Source organism: Melozone crissalis, unplaced genomic scaffold, assembly GCF_028551555.1.
Source record: "Melozone crissalis strain CALT ecotype California unplaced genomic scaffold, PUWL_Pcris_2 ptg000042l_1, whole genome shotgun sequence".
NCBI lineage: Eukaryota > Metazoa > Chordata > Aves > Passeriformes > Passerellidae > Melozone > Melozone crissalis.
Window position 1 is genome coordinate 20736356 of NW_026535820.1, and position 17730 is coordinate 20754085.

Sequence of the window (17730 nt, forward strand, 5' to 3'; positions counted from 1 at the left end):
AGAACTTACAGATGCTGCCTGCTTGCGGGCCTGGCTGATAAGTTCTTTAATTTCAGACAGGTTTCTGTTCAGGTTCTCCTCTAGCATTTTCAAAGGTTTGAGTCTATCCAATAAAAGACTTGCTTGTGCTTCAACTTCTTTAACTTGTTTTTCAACTGTGAATGCTGTGGAAACATAAAAGAAATGTTGAGGCAGGGAGAAATTGCTAAAATACTTAGCCAAGGTAGCCAGCTTGTGATCATTTTGGTTTCAGCAACTTTTAACATCAGTAAGGGATATACATCCCTTGTGAATCCTCTAGAGGACTTTTTTTAAAAGTTAGCATATCTTTACTGAATTAGGAATAAACTCTCAGTCCATCAGACTCTTATTTAATGCCTGTTAAAACTTAATACTGCTTCTGCTAGCAGTGACATTGCCACAGAGCAAACTTACCAGCTTTTGATGAATCAGTTATAAGTTCACTTGTTTTCCTCAAAGTGTCATTAACTTGGGACAATGCAGAAGATGTATTCATTAGCTTTTGACTGAACTCCCCAAAGTGACTTAAATCCACCACAGCACTGGCATTTGCAGACACAGCCAGCTCTTTCACTTCAAGCATGTATTTCCTGCTATCTGAAACACAGTTCCAAGGTTAAAAAACATTCAAAACACTCATACATTCTTGTGACTAACAAATGCCTGGCTTTGTAGCAGCAGCTACAAACACAGTCAAAATACTAGGAATGCTGTCAGTTACATTCTTGTCATAGTAAGAATTGCATTTTTGTTTTTTTGGGGAACTTGATTCTGCCTATCTCATCAGGAAGTTTGTATAAATGCATCAGGCTCATAGTGTTTAAGTTTCCTAAATTAGTGTTGGCACTCAGAGACAGTCATCTGAGACTGAAGATTTGAATCCTATGCAAAGCTGGTGAGGCAGAAGGGCTATTAGACCCTCTGGTTTTGGCTACAATCACCTGTATACTGGGTGCATCACCCCCAGTCCCAGCCTGCCCCTCACACCCTCTGCCCACAAGAGTGGGAAGAGGCTGCAGCTGGCAAAAAAGGCCAGAGTTAGACCCCCAAGGATCCTCCTTCACCACTTCTACACAGAGAGCAATGCCACCATCAATCTCTGACCAGGGGGAAAAAAAAGAGACAACTTCAAGAAATGTAACAACAAAGCTGAAATCAAACAATGTTAAGCTATGAGTTAAGAAGAACACTACTGTGATTTTAATGACTTAATTTTCAATGTGTAGCTTTATGATAGAGAGCACCCCGTGGTTCATATCCAGTGTAACATCATCACTATTATTACTTTTTGGCATGAATTAGGTCTCTGAACTGCAAAATGGGTATTTTAAGGCGTTGAAGTTAGGATTCTAATCCAGATTCACAGTAGAATCAAACAACCCTAGCAAGAGGTCTTTATTAGTGTTTTTCTAACTTAAAACACATTATTTAGATTTACAAAGTATTTTGGACCCTCTTATTCAGAACTTTAAAGTAATTTTTTCAATTAGTTTCCATGAACTCTAGGTCTTGCCTTTATTCAAAATAATGACTGAAAAAAGAGGAATTCTTTCATTTTAGAAAAGCACAGAAAATATATTTTAATCCATTAAATGAAGTCTGCATTTACAACAAGAAAACATTTACATGCAGGCTGTAAAATTCATAGATTAATATAAACAGCTTTGAAACAAGCCAGAAAAGTGAAATCTATGAAATGTCTCTGCATGTGGGATTAAACATTCTATAACTTCACTCTCCGTATATATCAGTGCAATTATATTACTATCAGAGTCCCTCCTGATTCACAGCAATGTGAAAGGTGAATCAGACTACAGACCTTATAATATAACCCAATTATGTTTAATGGGTTTACTGAAAAGAATGTAAAATATTTACGAGGCTAAATGAAGTCTCCAGTATAGATTATTGCTAGGTTTCTGCAATCAGATAATGAACAGGGTTTTATTACAATTGTACTAGAGTTCTGTAATAAGGAGAATGTCAATATAAATTTCACTTACTGTTACGCAATGCTCTGAGTGTCAACAGAGAATCATTAAGTTGGTTGCCAATTTTATTTGTACTTTCCTGAATCTTTTCTACCTTTTTGTTCAACCCATTCAATCCAAATAGAAGTCCTGTTGAAAGAAATAATATACACATAAACAAATACCATACAACCCACATAAAACCAAAGTAATCATTTATTTCATCAATGGAGCTTTTTTTTTCCCCAACGGAAAGAGCATTTTACAAACAGGAATGCAAAATGAATGCAGTATAAATAGATAAGCTCCTGTGAGCACTGCTCTGTTCAAAGCTATCCTTTTTGGCCAATTCTATGAGACTGAATGGCTACAAACATAGTGAGGAAACAGCTACAAATTAAAATTATTCCATGAATGTGAACTCTAATATTTTTTACAGTGTTCTTCACGTTTTATGTTATCTAACAGGAGCTAAAGAAGTGGCTTTTTTCTATATATTTGTGATCTGTTTGCAGAATCCTCTCATTAGAAATTAAAATATCTAGAATAGAAGGAACAAAAAAAGGCAATTCTGTCCCTCTGAACTACATAAAAGTTATACATATTTGTAAACCACTAGTATTGCAAGATGCTATTTTACAGTTACAGTTTATCTCTGTGAAACATTCCCTTTCTGTCCAATTTTGTCAAACATTTAACTTAGTTTAAAGTTTGCTTCTGCTCCTACACAAAGCCTTTGTTCAAAATGCTTTTGAATTTTCATGGTGTAGACTTCAATGCCTTTCTAGTATCAAGGTTCAATGCTTTGCCTTGGAGTAACAGAAAAACCAAAAGTATTTTGTAGTTTATGGAGACAAAAAACTTCAGCTTTTTTTTGTATTTTAGCTGTCCAGCAGGAAAAAATAAAAATAATTAGGACTTAAACATGTCATCTTATATACCTGTGTCATCCATGATTTATTAAACAAAAATGAATGGAATTTTCAAGAATTATGCTTTCCTTTTGTCTAGTACACAATCTCTAATGATTTAATTCATAAAGTTTGGAAAAAGAGCCATTGCAAGCACTGCTTACAAGTAAATGGGGTATAGTGAAGGCCAAATTTTTAAACATTTACAGAGAAAAAATTTATTCTTACCCAAAAAATGAAAATACTATGAGAATCCATAAAACAGTAATCTTAATTGCATGATAATATGATAATAGTCATATATATATATATTTACCATAGCTTATGCTCATTTAAAAAAATAATAAACTACAGAAAAAAAAAGCAACACAAACCGGAAAATGGGGAAAAGAAATAGAGGCAGAAATATGAATTCTATAGAACTGACCATCACTTTTTTTCTTCAGATTTTTAGCTTCATTCTGAAATTTGGAGCTAAGCTGTAGAGTTTCTTTTCCCTGAAGACTGAAAGACTCCTCTGGCTAAAAAACACAGACATTAAGTTGCCACATATGAAAAACAGAAATTCAATTGAAAACATTTAAGTATTTATAGACACCTACATAAAGTTATTGAACATTCTTGTCATTTATGAGATATTCTATTCATTACCTTATTAAGCATCCATTAGAAACAATACAAGTTGTTATTCTGTTATTCAAGAATGTGACATTGAGTGTCTTTGTGTTTAATAATAAAAAAATATGACTATGAAACAAAACATACAAAATTTTAATTTCAATACTGCTAGTGATTCAGTTGTCTTTTGGAAATTCTAATTCCAGACCTAATTCAAAATTTCCAGCTCTGAGCAATTTAAAGTGAGATATTTCAAAATCACAGTCTTAGAGGCATTCTTTTACCTTTCTCCTACTGAAAAAAACTGAAAAAACACCTTGAAGGATTCATGCTGTAGTCAGCTTTAGCAGGACAGAGTGCTATATAAAAACATACAAGCTCACAAAACAATGTCAGTTATTTTGATCCCTGTCATTTAAATGCATTATCACACCTGCCTGTGCAGGTATCATGTGCATGACAAAGAGATGTGAGGGAGTAAATAAAATTATAGGAAACTGTTAGGATCAGATTGGGAACTGCTCTGATCTTTCTAAACTACAGTTTCAGTAACAATCTGATAATCTTTGAAGGCAGAGGGATGACAGATGAGACACAAACATACATTTGTTATGAAATGTCCTCTACTAAGCAAAGTAGCTGTGGTTGGGAATATCCAGATAGAAATGGAAGAGGGATAGGTCATATAAGGAGATCGGTGAATAATTCCAAAGGTGGAAGGGAGCACTAGAGGTTTGGGAATTTAAATTCTACAGGAATTCATGTCAGATGCCTCATATAAATTCTCACAGAATCAAGTCCGGTCCGGCTAAACATGCATTAGACATTAAAAAGCAAACAAAACAAAGGGAAAATGGTACTGTGGCCGAGAGAAAAGCAAGGTAAACAGAACTTGAGATGTGGTGTCATTACTGCCTTGGATTAGGGATTCAGAACAGAGTACATACTAGCTGGTAGGACAGGCTGCCATCAAGGACTTGCCTCCATCAAGAAGACTCAAGTTTTCAACAAGTGCAGAAACAATTAGAACAAATATTCCTAAATGAGAAAAGGCCAGACATAAATTAAAGTACTAATTTTGATACTTACTAAATCCAAGGGGCCATTCACAACTCTAGATGCATCATCTGCCAAACTTTCTGTTCTTTCAATCACACTTTTAACGCTGGAGTGAGTGTAGATAGCAGCAGTTGTGTTCAGAGTCACATTTCTTACTCTGGAAAGGTCACTGAAGAGACAATTAACAAGAAAACCTGTTTTCAATCAAGCACTGAGTACCATGTCTTCAATTACAACATGCACATCTTTCCAGAATACATGATGCATTCTGAAAAAAACAAGCACACCTTGCCCAATGTTGCATAAGGGGCTTTCAATTCATTATTTTGAACTGAAAGACCATGTTAAAAGGTTTTCAATTATGGGGCTTTTCTCTATTTTGCTAGTTGCTGTTCTGTTTTTTTCCATTCCATCTCTATTTTTTCCTCCTATTTTGTTCCCTTTTGCCAATGTTAATTTTTTCAATTTCTAAAGATCCTTAGAACAAACAAATAATATTGCCTAAACAGAACAGAAACAAGCCCCTATCTGAAACTCAAAAACTAAGTACAGACACAGGATCTAGGAGGAAATTATAAGCATCTGAAATTAATCTATATTAAATTTTGCTTTATTGAATTTATCTAGCTGTGGTGAGGTCAAGAATTGCTTAATGTTACTCCAAGCAAAATTTTTTGTTTTCAAAACATGGGCAGGGAACGAGTTTAGTGAGTTAGGCCTCTACCTATTAGATCTGACACTAATGTAAATCTCATAATTTTGTAATTCTTGAGTTGATCACCTCTCTAGTGCATCTGCAAGTCTTTGGAACTGGGTGGCCTGTTCCTCAGCTCTGTACACCAAGTCAAGCACTCCTCTCACAGACATCTGCATCACCAGCTCATCCACGTGATGTCGCAGTTTGCTGTTCCACAGGACCAACCCATCCTGGTGGACTTCCACATTCTGCAAAAAAAAAATGTTTCTCTTTTTTATTTTTTTGTTTCACTAGCAAAATAAACTTAAGAGTCTCTAAGAGGATGTTAAAACTTAAGGACTTACAAATGTAGAGTTCTCTACATCTTGGGCAAGAGCAGCAGCATCATTCAGTAGGACCTCTCCTTCTTTAATGAGCATGGTCGAGACTTCTTCACCTTCCTTTATTTTTAGCTTTTTGTCCTATAGCATAAATCAAGTGTTTTACAGCAGGCTGATAAGCCAGCTATACTGATGAGTTCACATAACATAATATTGTGGTTTTCAAACAGGGGTCTGGTTTCCTTTAAATTTTTAAGGTATCACATATATTAAAACATTTAAATATGTTTAAAAATGTAAAATATCAGCTTTTAAACACAATCACATTTGGTATTTCTTATGCAGCAACACTGACTGCCCAGTCTTACATTTAACTCTGCCAGGTTGCTGGAGATGAGAGGAAACAAGCGATGGGTCTCATTGATGTTAGTGAGCGCCTCATTCACCAGGTCCTGGGCATCCTGCAGTCTGCTGTTCTGCTTTGATAAGAACTGGCTGGCATTTGTCATCACTTCAGCAAGTTCCTGCTGCGGTTTGAGATACTCCTTCTGAACCTGGGTCAACAACTTTTCTGCAGCTCTGAAAAAGGAGAGGAATCAGAACTTAAAGAAACAGCAAAGGAGGAACTTAGGCATGGATTTCTTAAGGAGAAAGCGGTGTCATGTGAAATTAATTTATATGCATCTTCCTACTTAAGTCTGCCATTGTTCTCTAGAATAGCATGGTTTAGTTATTCATCTTACCACACATAATGATGACTGCCTGGGGAGAGGACAGTAATACAGTTCATAAACTTTGCATGTAAGGACTAGAGGGAAAAGGGGTGAGTATGAATCACTTTTGTTTGGATTTGATTTTGGACATACTCGCCCACATCAAAATCTCTGTGAAACTTTCCTCTGGGAGTACTCTATATCCTAATTGTAGTGATTCATATTTTGAATGTGGGATCAAAACATCATTTACAGGGATTGGCACTAGAAAGAAACAAGTAACCAGAACTGAAAGACATATATGTAAGAGTCTAGAAAAGTTTAAATATCAAATAAAAATAAAGTCTCATTAAAATGAACGCTGATGTGAACAATCTCTGCACTTATATATTTAATCAGCAACAGAGATTATCAGGCAAATATTAAATTCTCCAAAATCTGTCTGCTGTTAATTGCTTCAGCCATTCTATTTGGGAATATTTGCATCTTCATTTTAACACTTTCCAGAACTGAAGGAACAGAAATTATAATTATCCTGGAAGTCTATTCCTTCGTTTCTCTTCATCTCAGCACATATGCTGAACATTGCAACTCCTGAAATGGTATTTTTACATAAATGTTTGTCCTTGTTAATCTGAGTGCTTATAACATAAATCTTTAGCCAAAGTGAAAGAAACCTACTTTATTTCACAGTTATATACAGCAAAATGCATTCCATCTTTCTTACTGAATAGCAGATGTGCATTTGCATGTATTTCCTAAAGCAAAAAATTCAGAGTCCCTTCAATCAGAAGCCACAGCCTTAAAAAAAAATTACAAGATCTAAAGTATTTTACAAGTCAATAATGGCTTCTGTTTCAGCATAGATTAAAAAGGTTATATTCCAAATTGTCTGGGGCCTTTGCCTTTCAGGGCAAATGTGTGGAGACCTCAGTTACAAATGCTGCCTAAAGTACATTATCACAAACTCAGTCCACTGTGAGTCATGTGGCAGCATCTACTCTCTAAAAAACAGACTAGCAAGCTGCTTATTTAAATAATTTTTGAACTTACAGCTGCATTTCTTAAGAAATTCTGCAGAGCAAACAACCTTATAGAACTTTTTACCTCTCTTCTTCGATCTGTCAAGGGGCCCTTATCAGAGAGCTTTCAGAAATTTCAACAGAGACTATAATTGAAAAAGTTAATTTGCAAACACCTTCTATAACAGCTCAAAAGCTGTTGATGTTGAAAGTCAGAACATGCAGTTACTATGGAACAACATATTTGAAGTTCCTAATAAGAATAAATGGTACATTTCTGATCCATTTTCATGTCTGTATAGTTTCTATACATTTCTATATTGAGCAGAATAGTCTGCTGAACAAAATGAGACATGCTGCCAACACAAACACTCTATCCTGCTTAATCCTAAGCACTTAAAAAAAAAAAAAGTGAAATTTTCAGAAGTATTCTACTCTGGTCTAAATCATGGTCCCTGAAGCCAATGTTAACATTCCTACAGGTTTTGGTGTGATATAGCATTAGTTAGTATTTCTGGAAGTGGAACAAAATATTTGCTGACTCTCGGAACAGTAATTTTTTATCTTGCCAAGTCTGGCAGTAAGCTCTAATGGTGACTATAAAAGCCATTTCAAAATAGCCTTCAACTGGGGACAAATCAAGACATAAGAACACAGTCCTAAGTAATGGCTCAGAATGCTTAAAAAAATGCTTTGGTTTTATTTGGAGATTTTTTTGTTACATATTCCAGTGACAATCAATTGTCTTCAGCAGGCCTGACATGTCCTGGGCTTGCAATTGACTGAGAGAGTTTTCAGCCAAAACCAACAAGGAGATGTGTATTAGGGTCAGATCTGAAAGAATCTGAAATCAGTGAGTCTTTTGACTTATTGCAAGGGAATTTTGTATCACATCTAAGTTAACTGGCTTTACTATTGATTTTACAGACTTCTAAAAGACTTTATTATTGATTTGTATCACATGGGATGACCAAGCATCACCGAATCATGTAACTTCAAAGCAAAGTTCACATAGCTCCACCTGGGCTAACTATCACACTGCCACCTATTATGGCAAAATGTTTCTCCAGATATCTCTTCAAAAAAGCAGTGTTGCATGGCAGAGACATATGTGAAATAAAGTTTTTAGTGGAACAGGCTTACTTTAGGACTGTGGTAGCATTATGGTGCTGCTGAACAAAATCCTTCTTGCGCAGTGCATCCAAAAGGGCAGAAATATCATCCTGCAGGCTCTGAGATGTAGCATTTGACAGTGGCAGATCCAGGCCCAGTGTTTCATTTAGCGATAAAGCAACTTCAGCAAGTACTGAGTAGGAGAATAAACAATTTAGTCATACCATCAAGAAAAAAAAACATATTTGAATTCCCTGTGCAAACCATAGCATTTTCCATGTAGATAGGACTTTAAGAGTTGCAAACAACATACCCTTACTAAATTTTGTAAAGAAATGGAAATATCTTAAAAACATGATACCTTTTATGGTTGTGTGCACTGTGTCAATAAAGCCAGTCAGTTCTTGACTTTTATTCCTGGTTTTCTGAGTCATTGTGTCAAGTTGCTGAGCTTTTTTCAAAAATCTAGTTGTCTAGAATAAAATCAGAGATGATATTTGACAGTTCTCCTAAAACACTGATTAATTCCTGACACTTGTCTATGGTTTTTATGCTTTTTTTCTTAATACTGAGAATATTTTAGTTTAAAGAAACAATGCTTTTTGGTAAGGTAGATCTAACTGCTTTACAATTCTCTGATGCTTCCATCCTTGCAGATGCCTTAATTGTGTTTAAAGTTATCAGATCAGAGTTATCAATTATTTCCATAATCAGTAAGCTCATAATTAGCAAAGCTATTTCCTAAACGAATTAAATATTATTTAATTTTTTTAGCTACAACTAATGTTTGTTAAGAAAATCATGGTTCTGGATACATCAATATTAATGCACTACAATAACAGCACTCAGTGGAAGCACCTGGTTAGATTCTCTCTACATGGCCAGAAAATGATAAGAACATTTGGTCAACAAATGAAACCTAATGGCTGAAGTACTATGGTCTATTTCCTGCTTACAATTATTCTCCTGTTAAGACTGGATAAAGAATACAGATGTTACCTATCTTTCCTGTGAGATTTTAACAGATTTATTTCTCCTGAGACAATTTTAAACATAATACTACAGGTATCAAGGACTTCTTGGTGAACATTCAGCTATGACGTAACTTTTAATTAGCTCCACATATGAAAACCAATGAGAAGAAAATAATTCACTCTCTCCAGTTTTAGGACATTAAATAAACACAGTACTAAAAAACTTAACTTTACCAGAAACCATGTAAATCTCCTGGACAATATCATAAACCACTGTCATTTGTAGAAGATTTCCACAAAGCAATTAACTCCCCTTTTCAGGAAGAATACAGTATGGACTGAATTCTTTCAATGAGCTCTACAGATTTTAAATAATTTCTGAACAAGTCTCTAGCATTGCATTATTATGCTATGAAATCTCAAATTATTTCTCCAGATAGGCTAAGAATAAAGAAGCCAGCACCTACCTCTTCATGCAAGTAATCAATTCCTCCTGACAAATTCAGAAGATTTTCGTTTGCTGTATCTAACAAGTAAGTTGGGTCTTCTCTAGGAATTATAGACCTCTGTAAGAAATGAGAAGTGACAGCTCATTGTAATTTGAACACTTTGTTGTCAGTCCATAAAAGTTGGGAAGAAAATAATTATGCACACTATTTAGATTATTTATATGTTTGAAAGGACTGATTTTCAAAGCACACAAGATGACAAAGTAATTACATACATACAGTTCACACAACACAGTGTACCATTTCTTTAAATAAGCAAGAATCCAGACATGTTGTATTTTTAATTGAGTAAAAAGGAAGGAAGCAGCAGTTCTGCATTCCTGATTCTCAATTTCTCCACAGTCTGAGCCGCCCAAATAAACTCCTTTGAGGAGTTCCAAGGCCATTCAAATTAAGTATTTCATCCAGTGCTACAGCTGCTATCATTTCAGCAGCTGGTCCTATCAGAACAGCTGCACTAGGGTGTATCTGTGAAGATGACCCTGGAGATCAGCAGTCCTGTGGGTCCCTTTGTCAATGAGAAAGAATAATAGGCTGTATTTGCTTTCAAGGTCACCTCAAACCTGCTCCATACAGCAATAAATAGGTCATGGTACCCAAGTCTATTATATTTGATACACTCAAGGCCTGCAACAGAATACCTCTTCTCTAAAGATGCAAAGAAACTTAGGGCATCTCTTACAGGGAGAGTAAGTCTGGGAAAGGTTATTTTTAGATTTCAGATGTTTCAGAGCCAATCATTGTAAATACCATAATAATTTTATATATATATATTTTACACACATATAAGCAAAATCCAAATTTTTTAAAAAGTAGTAGACAAGAGTATCCAACAGCCTTGTGTCAAATGGAAATTTCAAAGTCTTTTCCTCAGCATGAAAAACAAGTGAAAGAAAAAGCTTAAAGCCCAGCAGGTTTCTTTAAAAGCCTAGTTCAGAAAAGCAGGACAGGACAGCAACAAAGTTTAGGTGTATCAGAAGGAGTAAAGCAGGAGGCTTTAACTAGAAAAACAGAACTACTGAAGTCTTCCAGTTGACAACCTGATTTGATAACGCTGTCATTACCAAAGGACCCACAGAAAGGTACAGAAAAGAGGAATAGTCGAGTTCCTGAGCTACCAGCATGAGGCAGAGGTAACACAGTGAGGGGACAGCCCTTCAGGAAGATCTGTAATTCACAGAAATAACCTTGGGGATTTTCTGGCCTCCAGCCACAGTTTCTTTGGTACAAGGCAAAAGGCAACATAATCTTTAAATGTCCAGAAAAAGGGGAATACCTGCTTCCAAACAGAGAAAAATTAAAAGACTATCAACTTACCCCCACAATTAAGTTATTTAATAAACACTGTGGCCCAACATAAATGAAATTACATGAGTCACAAGAAGTTATTTATCATTTTAAACACCCCACTTCCAAGACAGTGACATCTGGCTTTGATTTAATTTTAATATTGAAAAAATGTATATACTAAAGCTTAAAAAGTAAGAAGTAAGTAGAAGCTTACTTAACTACTTAAGGTGAACTTACTACAAACTCACTATAGTTAAGAAAGCTAAACTTACTTAAGAAGTAAGTAGAAACTTAAACTGCCCTTATTTTTACCTAAGATTTGACTTTTCTTTGCAATAAAGTGCTCAATAAAACTGCATATGAATAATGTTTCCAAGTAAAAGATGATGGTGCAGGAGCAAACAAACACAAACTAATTATAGAAAGCAAGTGAATTGTATCCTTGAAGTATTACAATAGTTCAGTACACTTATGCCTTGGGACATAAAGGAAGGGAAGCATAGCTGAAGCTTTCAAACTAAAAGGTTAGCAACTAAAATTAAAGGATAAGAGTACCTCTGCTGAAGCATAAACATGTAATTTAATGAAGTTTGCCATCAATTATTGTAATTACTAACATTTTGAAGTACACTGATTAGAACTCATTCTGCCTAATATCTTAAATCGAAGAAATTATAATTTGCTGGATTTGGCAGCACAAAAAGACTCACATTATTTTGATTTTCTTGTGATTTGGTAAAATACAAAGAAGATAGCTTTGTTTCTGACTCAGAGCTTGTCTTCTTGACTATTGCTGAGAAGACTCTTACCCATAAATGTGCTTATTTTTAGTAGCCATTAAGCAGGGAGGTTCCTGTTTATCTCTGTTTTTGTGCAGAGGCCACATGAACCTATTCCTCAGCAACAATAAATGACCTTCTACAATCACAAAAAGTGGTATTTCATGCTTTGTTTAAAGGGGGGAGGAGCTGAAGGGAAGTTAGCCCGAAGCAGTCTGAAAATATCCAACACTGAAACATTCCACCTGACTTTAGTGTCCTGAGATGAAGGACAGAGTAAAGCACTTGGACTGCTACACAGCCAAAAAGGAAGCAAACTGCTGCACCCCAAGCAACCTTGCAAAAGAAAAGCAGCAAATCAATCCAGGGAAGGACCCAGGGAACTCTAGGGAAACAGCCTCTGGTTCTATGCCTTGGCAGCTCTTTAGCAAAGGGACCAACAAGGGAGAAGACCTGCTGCTGTTTCTATTTCACCACTGAAAGTTAATCCCCCTGCTAGCCAGACTTAAGAAGGCACATAATCTACACAAAGCACATGCATACAGCACCTTCAGAAAATTTGATTGGTGATTGAAAAATATATCAATCTATTTATTTAAATGCCAGTGCAACAGATGAAAATAAACTTATACAGGCAGCCAAATAACTTAAGGTATATTTCCACAGCAAACATAATGGTCTTAATCTGGTATCACTTACACATATTCAAGCTATGAACTTCAGGAGGCCGTCTGTCAAATTACTAGCAGCTGTGGGCGGCTGCAAGTCTTGCTTTAAAAGTGTGACTGAATATGTCTGCTGTTAATGTGTTCATTTACCTTCAGATGTTGTGTTGCATTCTCCAACTCTGACAATATCCCATAGGGCACACGGTCAATACCAGTGAGGTTCACTGAAAGCATGGCCTCATCGAGACTGTCCAAACTGTTTAATAAAACTCCTGTGCAGTTGTCATCACAAGCTAAATTAAAAATTTAAGGAAGCAGTATTAATATTAAAATGAAGACAAAAAATACTGCACTTTTGATTTAGACAGTATGTGCCTTGATCTTCTGAGTTAGAAGTGATAAAGTATAATAACTCTGAATGTACAGATTTGTAGTCTTGCCTTTCCCTTCTTGCCCAAGAGTGAACTTATTCCAAACACATTCTCCTTAGGTTAGCACACATTAGAGTCCTGTTGGTCCTGCTAACTACTGAGCTGCTTGCTGCTTGAGCCTATTTAGCTATTTTGCAATAAATCCATGTTGAAGCCACTCAGTCAAATAGGTATGGCAGACAGGAAATTCAAGTCCTGTAATTCCATTTATTTCTCAGATTTTTTTTTATTTATACAAAATAAAACCAGAGTTCTAAATCCTGATTCATTACAGAAGCAGATTGCTGTACTAGATGTGTCTTTCTGCTACTTACACTCTCATAAAGAATTACAAGAGTAATTGTTGGGGGAATATGACTTATTATTGGTGGAGAATGCCTATAAGCCTGGCATAATTCCAAAAGCATTATTACAGCAACCTCACATCCAAAGGGTCAATGACATAGGAATTCAAGATTTTGCAATAAATAAGATATTATACGGTCAGCAAAAGTCTTAAAATTATCTTTCCTTAAACTTGTTTGTAACACTAAATAAGCCAGTTTAAGGATTAACTGCTTGGCTGATGTTACGATCTCTACTGTTGTTTCCTCTGTGTTCACAGGATGGTTGATGTTGCATGAAACCTCCCGAGAATACCTTCTCCAAACCTCTCTGTTTTACAAAAGCAGTAAGTTGTTAGGGTTTCTGTCGCAATGTGATGTCATGGTTTGCCTCAGATATCCCGGGTTCATCCCTGATAATTCCCTGCCAGGTGTGTCAGTCTCATCTCCTTCCCCCTCCCTTGCCTCTTGTTGAGCATTGCCTGTCAATCCTGGCATTCCAGAAGGGCGTTGAGTGATTGGCAGAATTCAAAGATGCCTTTCAGCCCTGGGGGACATTTGGCCATCCAGGTGTCCTCTGTCCCTTGAGACTTCACCTCCCATACCTGGTTGGTAGTCCCTGTGTTCCTTCCCTCCCTCCCCCTCTCCCTCAGGTAAAAGGGTGAGCAAACCATGCTGTTCGGAGAGTTCTGTTGGAGTTTTTCCTGGATTCAGAGGCCCCTGGGCCAGGAATAAAGCTCTTGATTGAAACCCTCCATCAGAACTGACTCCTTTCCCTCATCACCACCTTAAAGCTTCTCCACCAGAGGTAAACCTGAGCTGCTGCACGCCTGGACTTGCCTCCAAGTGCCCAGCTGCAGCATCCAGCTAGCCAAAGGTGCCTCTGGGGTGAAATCACCACAGTGCCACTATTTGGTCAGTCAGCAAGCGCCAGACAAGCTCAGGCATGTCCCGTCTGGCTATATTGGTAATTATTCCAATAGGTTTCTTTCCTTCACAGAAAGAACAGGACGTGCCATTATAAACCCATCCAGGGAATAACTACCTGCACATAAATACCACTGGAGCAGACCAGAGCCCCTTGGGAAAGCGAACAATTTAAAAAGCACCTACAGACACACTCGTCCTCCAGCAGAAGGTGCCTGGGCTCACACTCCTGGCAGAGCTGTCCTGTCACCCCCGGCTTGCAGAGGCACTGCCCAGTGGCACTGTCGCAATTCCCGTGAACGGAACCGCCCGGATTGCACTGGCACACGCGGCAGCTGCCACCAGGGAGCTGGGGGGCACCGTAGTAGCCAGGGGAGCACCTACAGGGAGGAATGGCACACTGAACATCACAGGGAATTCATCATGACATCAGATGTTACATGTACTGACAGCTTGGGGTTGTTATTAATAGTTCAACAGTAACTAGCAAATCTCTCCAAGTCCTTGAGTGCCCATTTATACACTTATTTATGAACACTGAATAATCTGAGTGCACATATGGCTCATATTAACCAAACTGCTCTGGGGAGTTGGGAATAAATTAGAACATCATGTGTAACTCACCTTTCACAGTACTGTCCTTCATATCCTGGGAGACAGGCATCACAGTGGTAATCATGAGCACCTTTCAGGACACAAGTGGGACTAAAACTAGGGGAAGGATAAACAAATACCTGCTTCATATAAGACTATACAAAGACAGATAACACCTTCAGTCACGAGTTAAATACTGTAAGCAACAGCACCTTCTGTTTAATCTGATTGCATTTCTCTTGAATTTGTATTTTAAATTAGTTAAGTTTGCTTTCCCAATGCAGCTCCATTACTGCAGAACATGCTAGGGGCCATTATGGCCTTCCTTTGAAAAGGTAAGACAATGTAAAATGGATGCTGTATGATATGGCTAATGCATGTGTTTAACTGAGACTTGCATGAAGACACCAGAATTGCTAGACTCTCATTCTGACTCAATTATACAAATGCAAACAACAAATATGCTTCTTAAGCTTCTGAAAAAAACCAGCCTGTTCAGCATCTTGTCTTTCAAAATACAATGTTAACTGTGCCTCTACCAAACAAGCAGATGTATAAATTTCAGACAAAAGAGTGTTTGTTCTTCCCCATGGACTGATTTCATGAAAAGTTCCTGCATTGAGTGGGGATGGCTTGAATCTTTGTAAATACAAAAGTAGTGTTCTCTGAATGAAGGAGACTCACATTTGATACTAAACAATGTCATAGCAACTTAACCAACTATCTGTAAAACAGTCTATGTGTCTGTTATAGTCTTAGAGAAAAAAATTACTCATCTATCACCTAATCTTTTTATTTAAATATTTCATAGAGCTACTGGTACAGCTCAGAATGTAAGCTCCATTTACTAAATAAAAATAGGCAGCATTCAAATGTATAAAAACTAAGGACATATAACAATAATCAACCCCTACTCTCATAGTGTAGGAGGAGCAGAAGGAGTAGGAGGTTGGACAAACAACACAAGAAATGGGAATGGTAAAATGTGCACTGGATTTAGTAAGTCCTGGTTACCTGACAGGGTTTGCTCTGGGACAAGCACAGGGAGAGCAATCATTGACAGATCCAGTTACCTTCCCGTAGTAGCCTGGGGCACAAGCACTGCAGTAATCACCAACTGTGTTATCTCTGCAGTTCTGAGACACAAAATTCAGATGGTTTAAAACAACAGTAAACAACAGGAGTAACTTTATCTACTTTATCAATATATGTGTACAGTTTCCAACAATGATCTCTACATATCACTACCCCCTGGTCAGCATTCTCTGAGTGAAAAAACTTTTTATGCAAACAGAATGCCAGAATATTTTCTCTTATGTGAATGCCCCTTCAGGCAGGCTGACCTAATTTCTTTTTTAAATTTCCATAAAGTCTATGTATTTTTGCTACTAATAATCAACTCAGGTCAGGAAATCACAGTACAAAACAAAAAATCCTAAAAAAAAAAAAAAACAAAACAAAAAATCTAACCAAAAGAAAGAAACAAACAAACAAAAAGGAAAACTTAAACAGAATACCTCACTTTTCTGTTTCAGTATTTCAGCAAATGCTGAGGACTATCCCCAGCTAGGATTAACAGACACTACATTTTATTTTTCAAGAGTACTGATCAATAATCAGTGCTGTTAATATTAAAACACTAAATTGGTATTATAAACAATTTAACTGACTAGTCCCCTGAGTAAACAAAAACATTTTTCTGCTTTCCCTCTCCTTTTTTCTTTTAACTTTTCTGTCTTCTTATTCTGTATTTCATATATCTGCTAGTGTGTATTTTAGGTTGGTTGGTGAGGTAAACAGCAGCAACGCAACCTCCTATTTTATGGGAGCAGAAGTCAGGTGAAAACCAACTCTCTTGCCTTCTCCACTCAGCTGGAAATGACTGAGCAGTAATCCCAAGACACAGATGACTTGCTAACCCTCAACAAGAAACTAAGAGGAAGAATGATGAATATTCACCTCTGTGAAAGACCTATGCATCTTAGCCTTGCAAAAGTGAGAACCTTAGTTCTTACTCATGAGATACATACTTGTGTACAAACCTGAAAGCAAAAGAATGGCTTAGAAAAGCCTGAAGGACTAAAGAAACTCACTTAAAAACTAATTTCAAGAATGAATTCAGCAGAAGTCGACTTTGAATTAACCCAGTCACCACTGGAAAAATAAAGCAGCTGGGGGGAAATAATTAGAAAAAAATACTAAGCAATGCCAGGGAATGGATTTAATATGTCTTATTTGGTTAGCTGAGAATTTGCTGTCCATGGCCTGTCAGACCACAAGAGAGAGGAAATGTGTTAGTCATATGTGACCCCTCTTTGCAACCTTTGGGATAAAATGAGAAAAGTGAGCAAATCAACTTAGAGGCATATCCCTACAATACTATAGTCTCTGTGCATTTAAAAAAAAGCCTCATTTAAAGCTGCCCAGAGGATTCTCTTCCTGAGAAAGAATTTACCTTTGATTTAAGTCTGTGGTGCAGAATGGCCTACTGCATCCTTTTTTTTTTTTTTTTTGGTGTGCCTAAGCAGACCTTGTCCAGAAGCCCAAAAAGTCTCACAGAAAAACAGACAAATTCAACCAATATAGAAATAATATTAAAATTTAAATTAAAATAATTAATGATTTTGAGTATGTTAATGCCCCAAAATCTTGCTAATTTTACTGAATGGACCATAAGGGAAACTATTCAGATTTGCCATTTTTCAGAGTTGGGGGAAAAAAAATTCACATTTTATCCAAGTAGTACAGCTGTATACTTCTCCTAAGAACTCCTTGGACAGGTCACTGCCAT

General features: G+C 36.7%; 1 protein-coding gene across 1 annotated transcript in view; it reads right to left on the bottom strand.

The window, feature by feature from the left end:
• LAMA1 (laminin subunit alpha 1) overlaps positions 1–17730 on the bottom strand; it is a 79083-nt gene that overhangs the window by 20130 nt on the left and 41223 nt on the right. The window contains exons 29-43 of the mRNA XM_054285437.1: positions 15954–16075; positions 14970–15056; positions 14532–14725; positions 12815–12957; positions 9886–9984; positions 8806–8917; positions 8475–8637; positions 5965–6175; positions 5621–5737; positions 5361–5524; positions 4610–4748; positions 3330–3423; positions 2025–2141; positions 436–618; positions 10–164 (exon numbers count right to left, since the gene is read on the bottom strand). Of these exons, the coding sequence (XP_054141412.1) occupies positions 10–164; positions 436–618; positions 2025–2141; positions 3330–3423; positions 4610–4748; positions 5361–5524; positions 5621–5737; positions 5965–6175; positions 8475–8637; positions 8806–8917; positions 9886–9984; positions 12815–12957; positions 14532–14725; positions 14970–15056; positions 15954–16075 (2100 nt within the window). The remainder of the gene's footprint in view (positions 1–9; positions 165–435; positions 619–2024; positions 2142–3329; positions 3424–4609; positions 4749–5360; positions 5525–5620; positions 5738–5964; positions 6176–8474; positions 8638–8805; positions 8918–9885; positions 9985–12814; positions 12958–14531; positions 14726–14969; positions 15057–15953; positions 16076–17730) is intronic.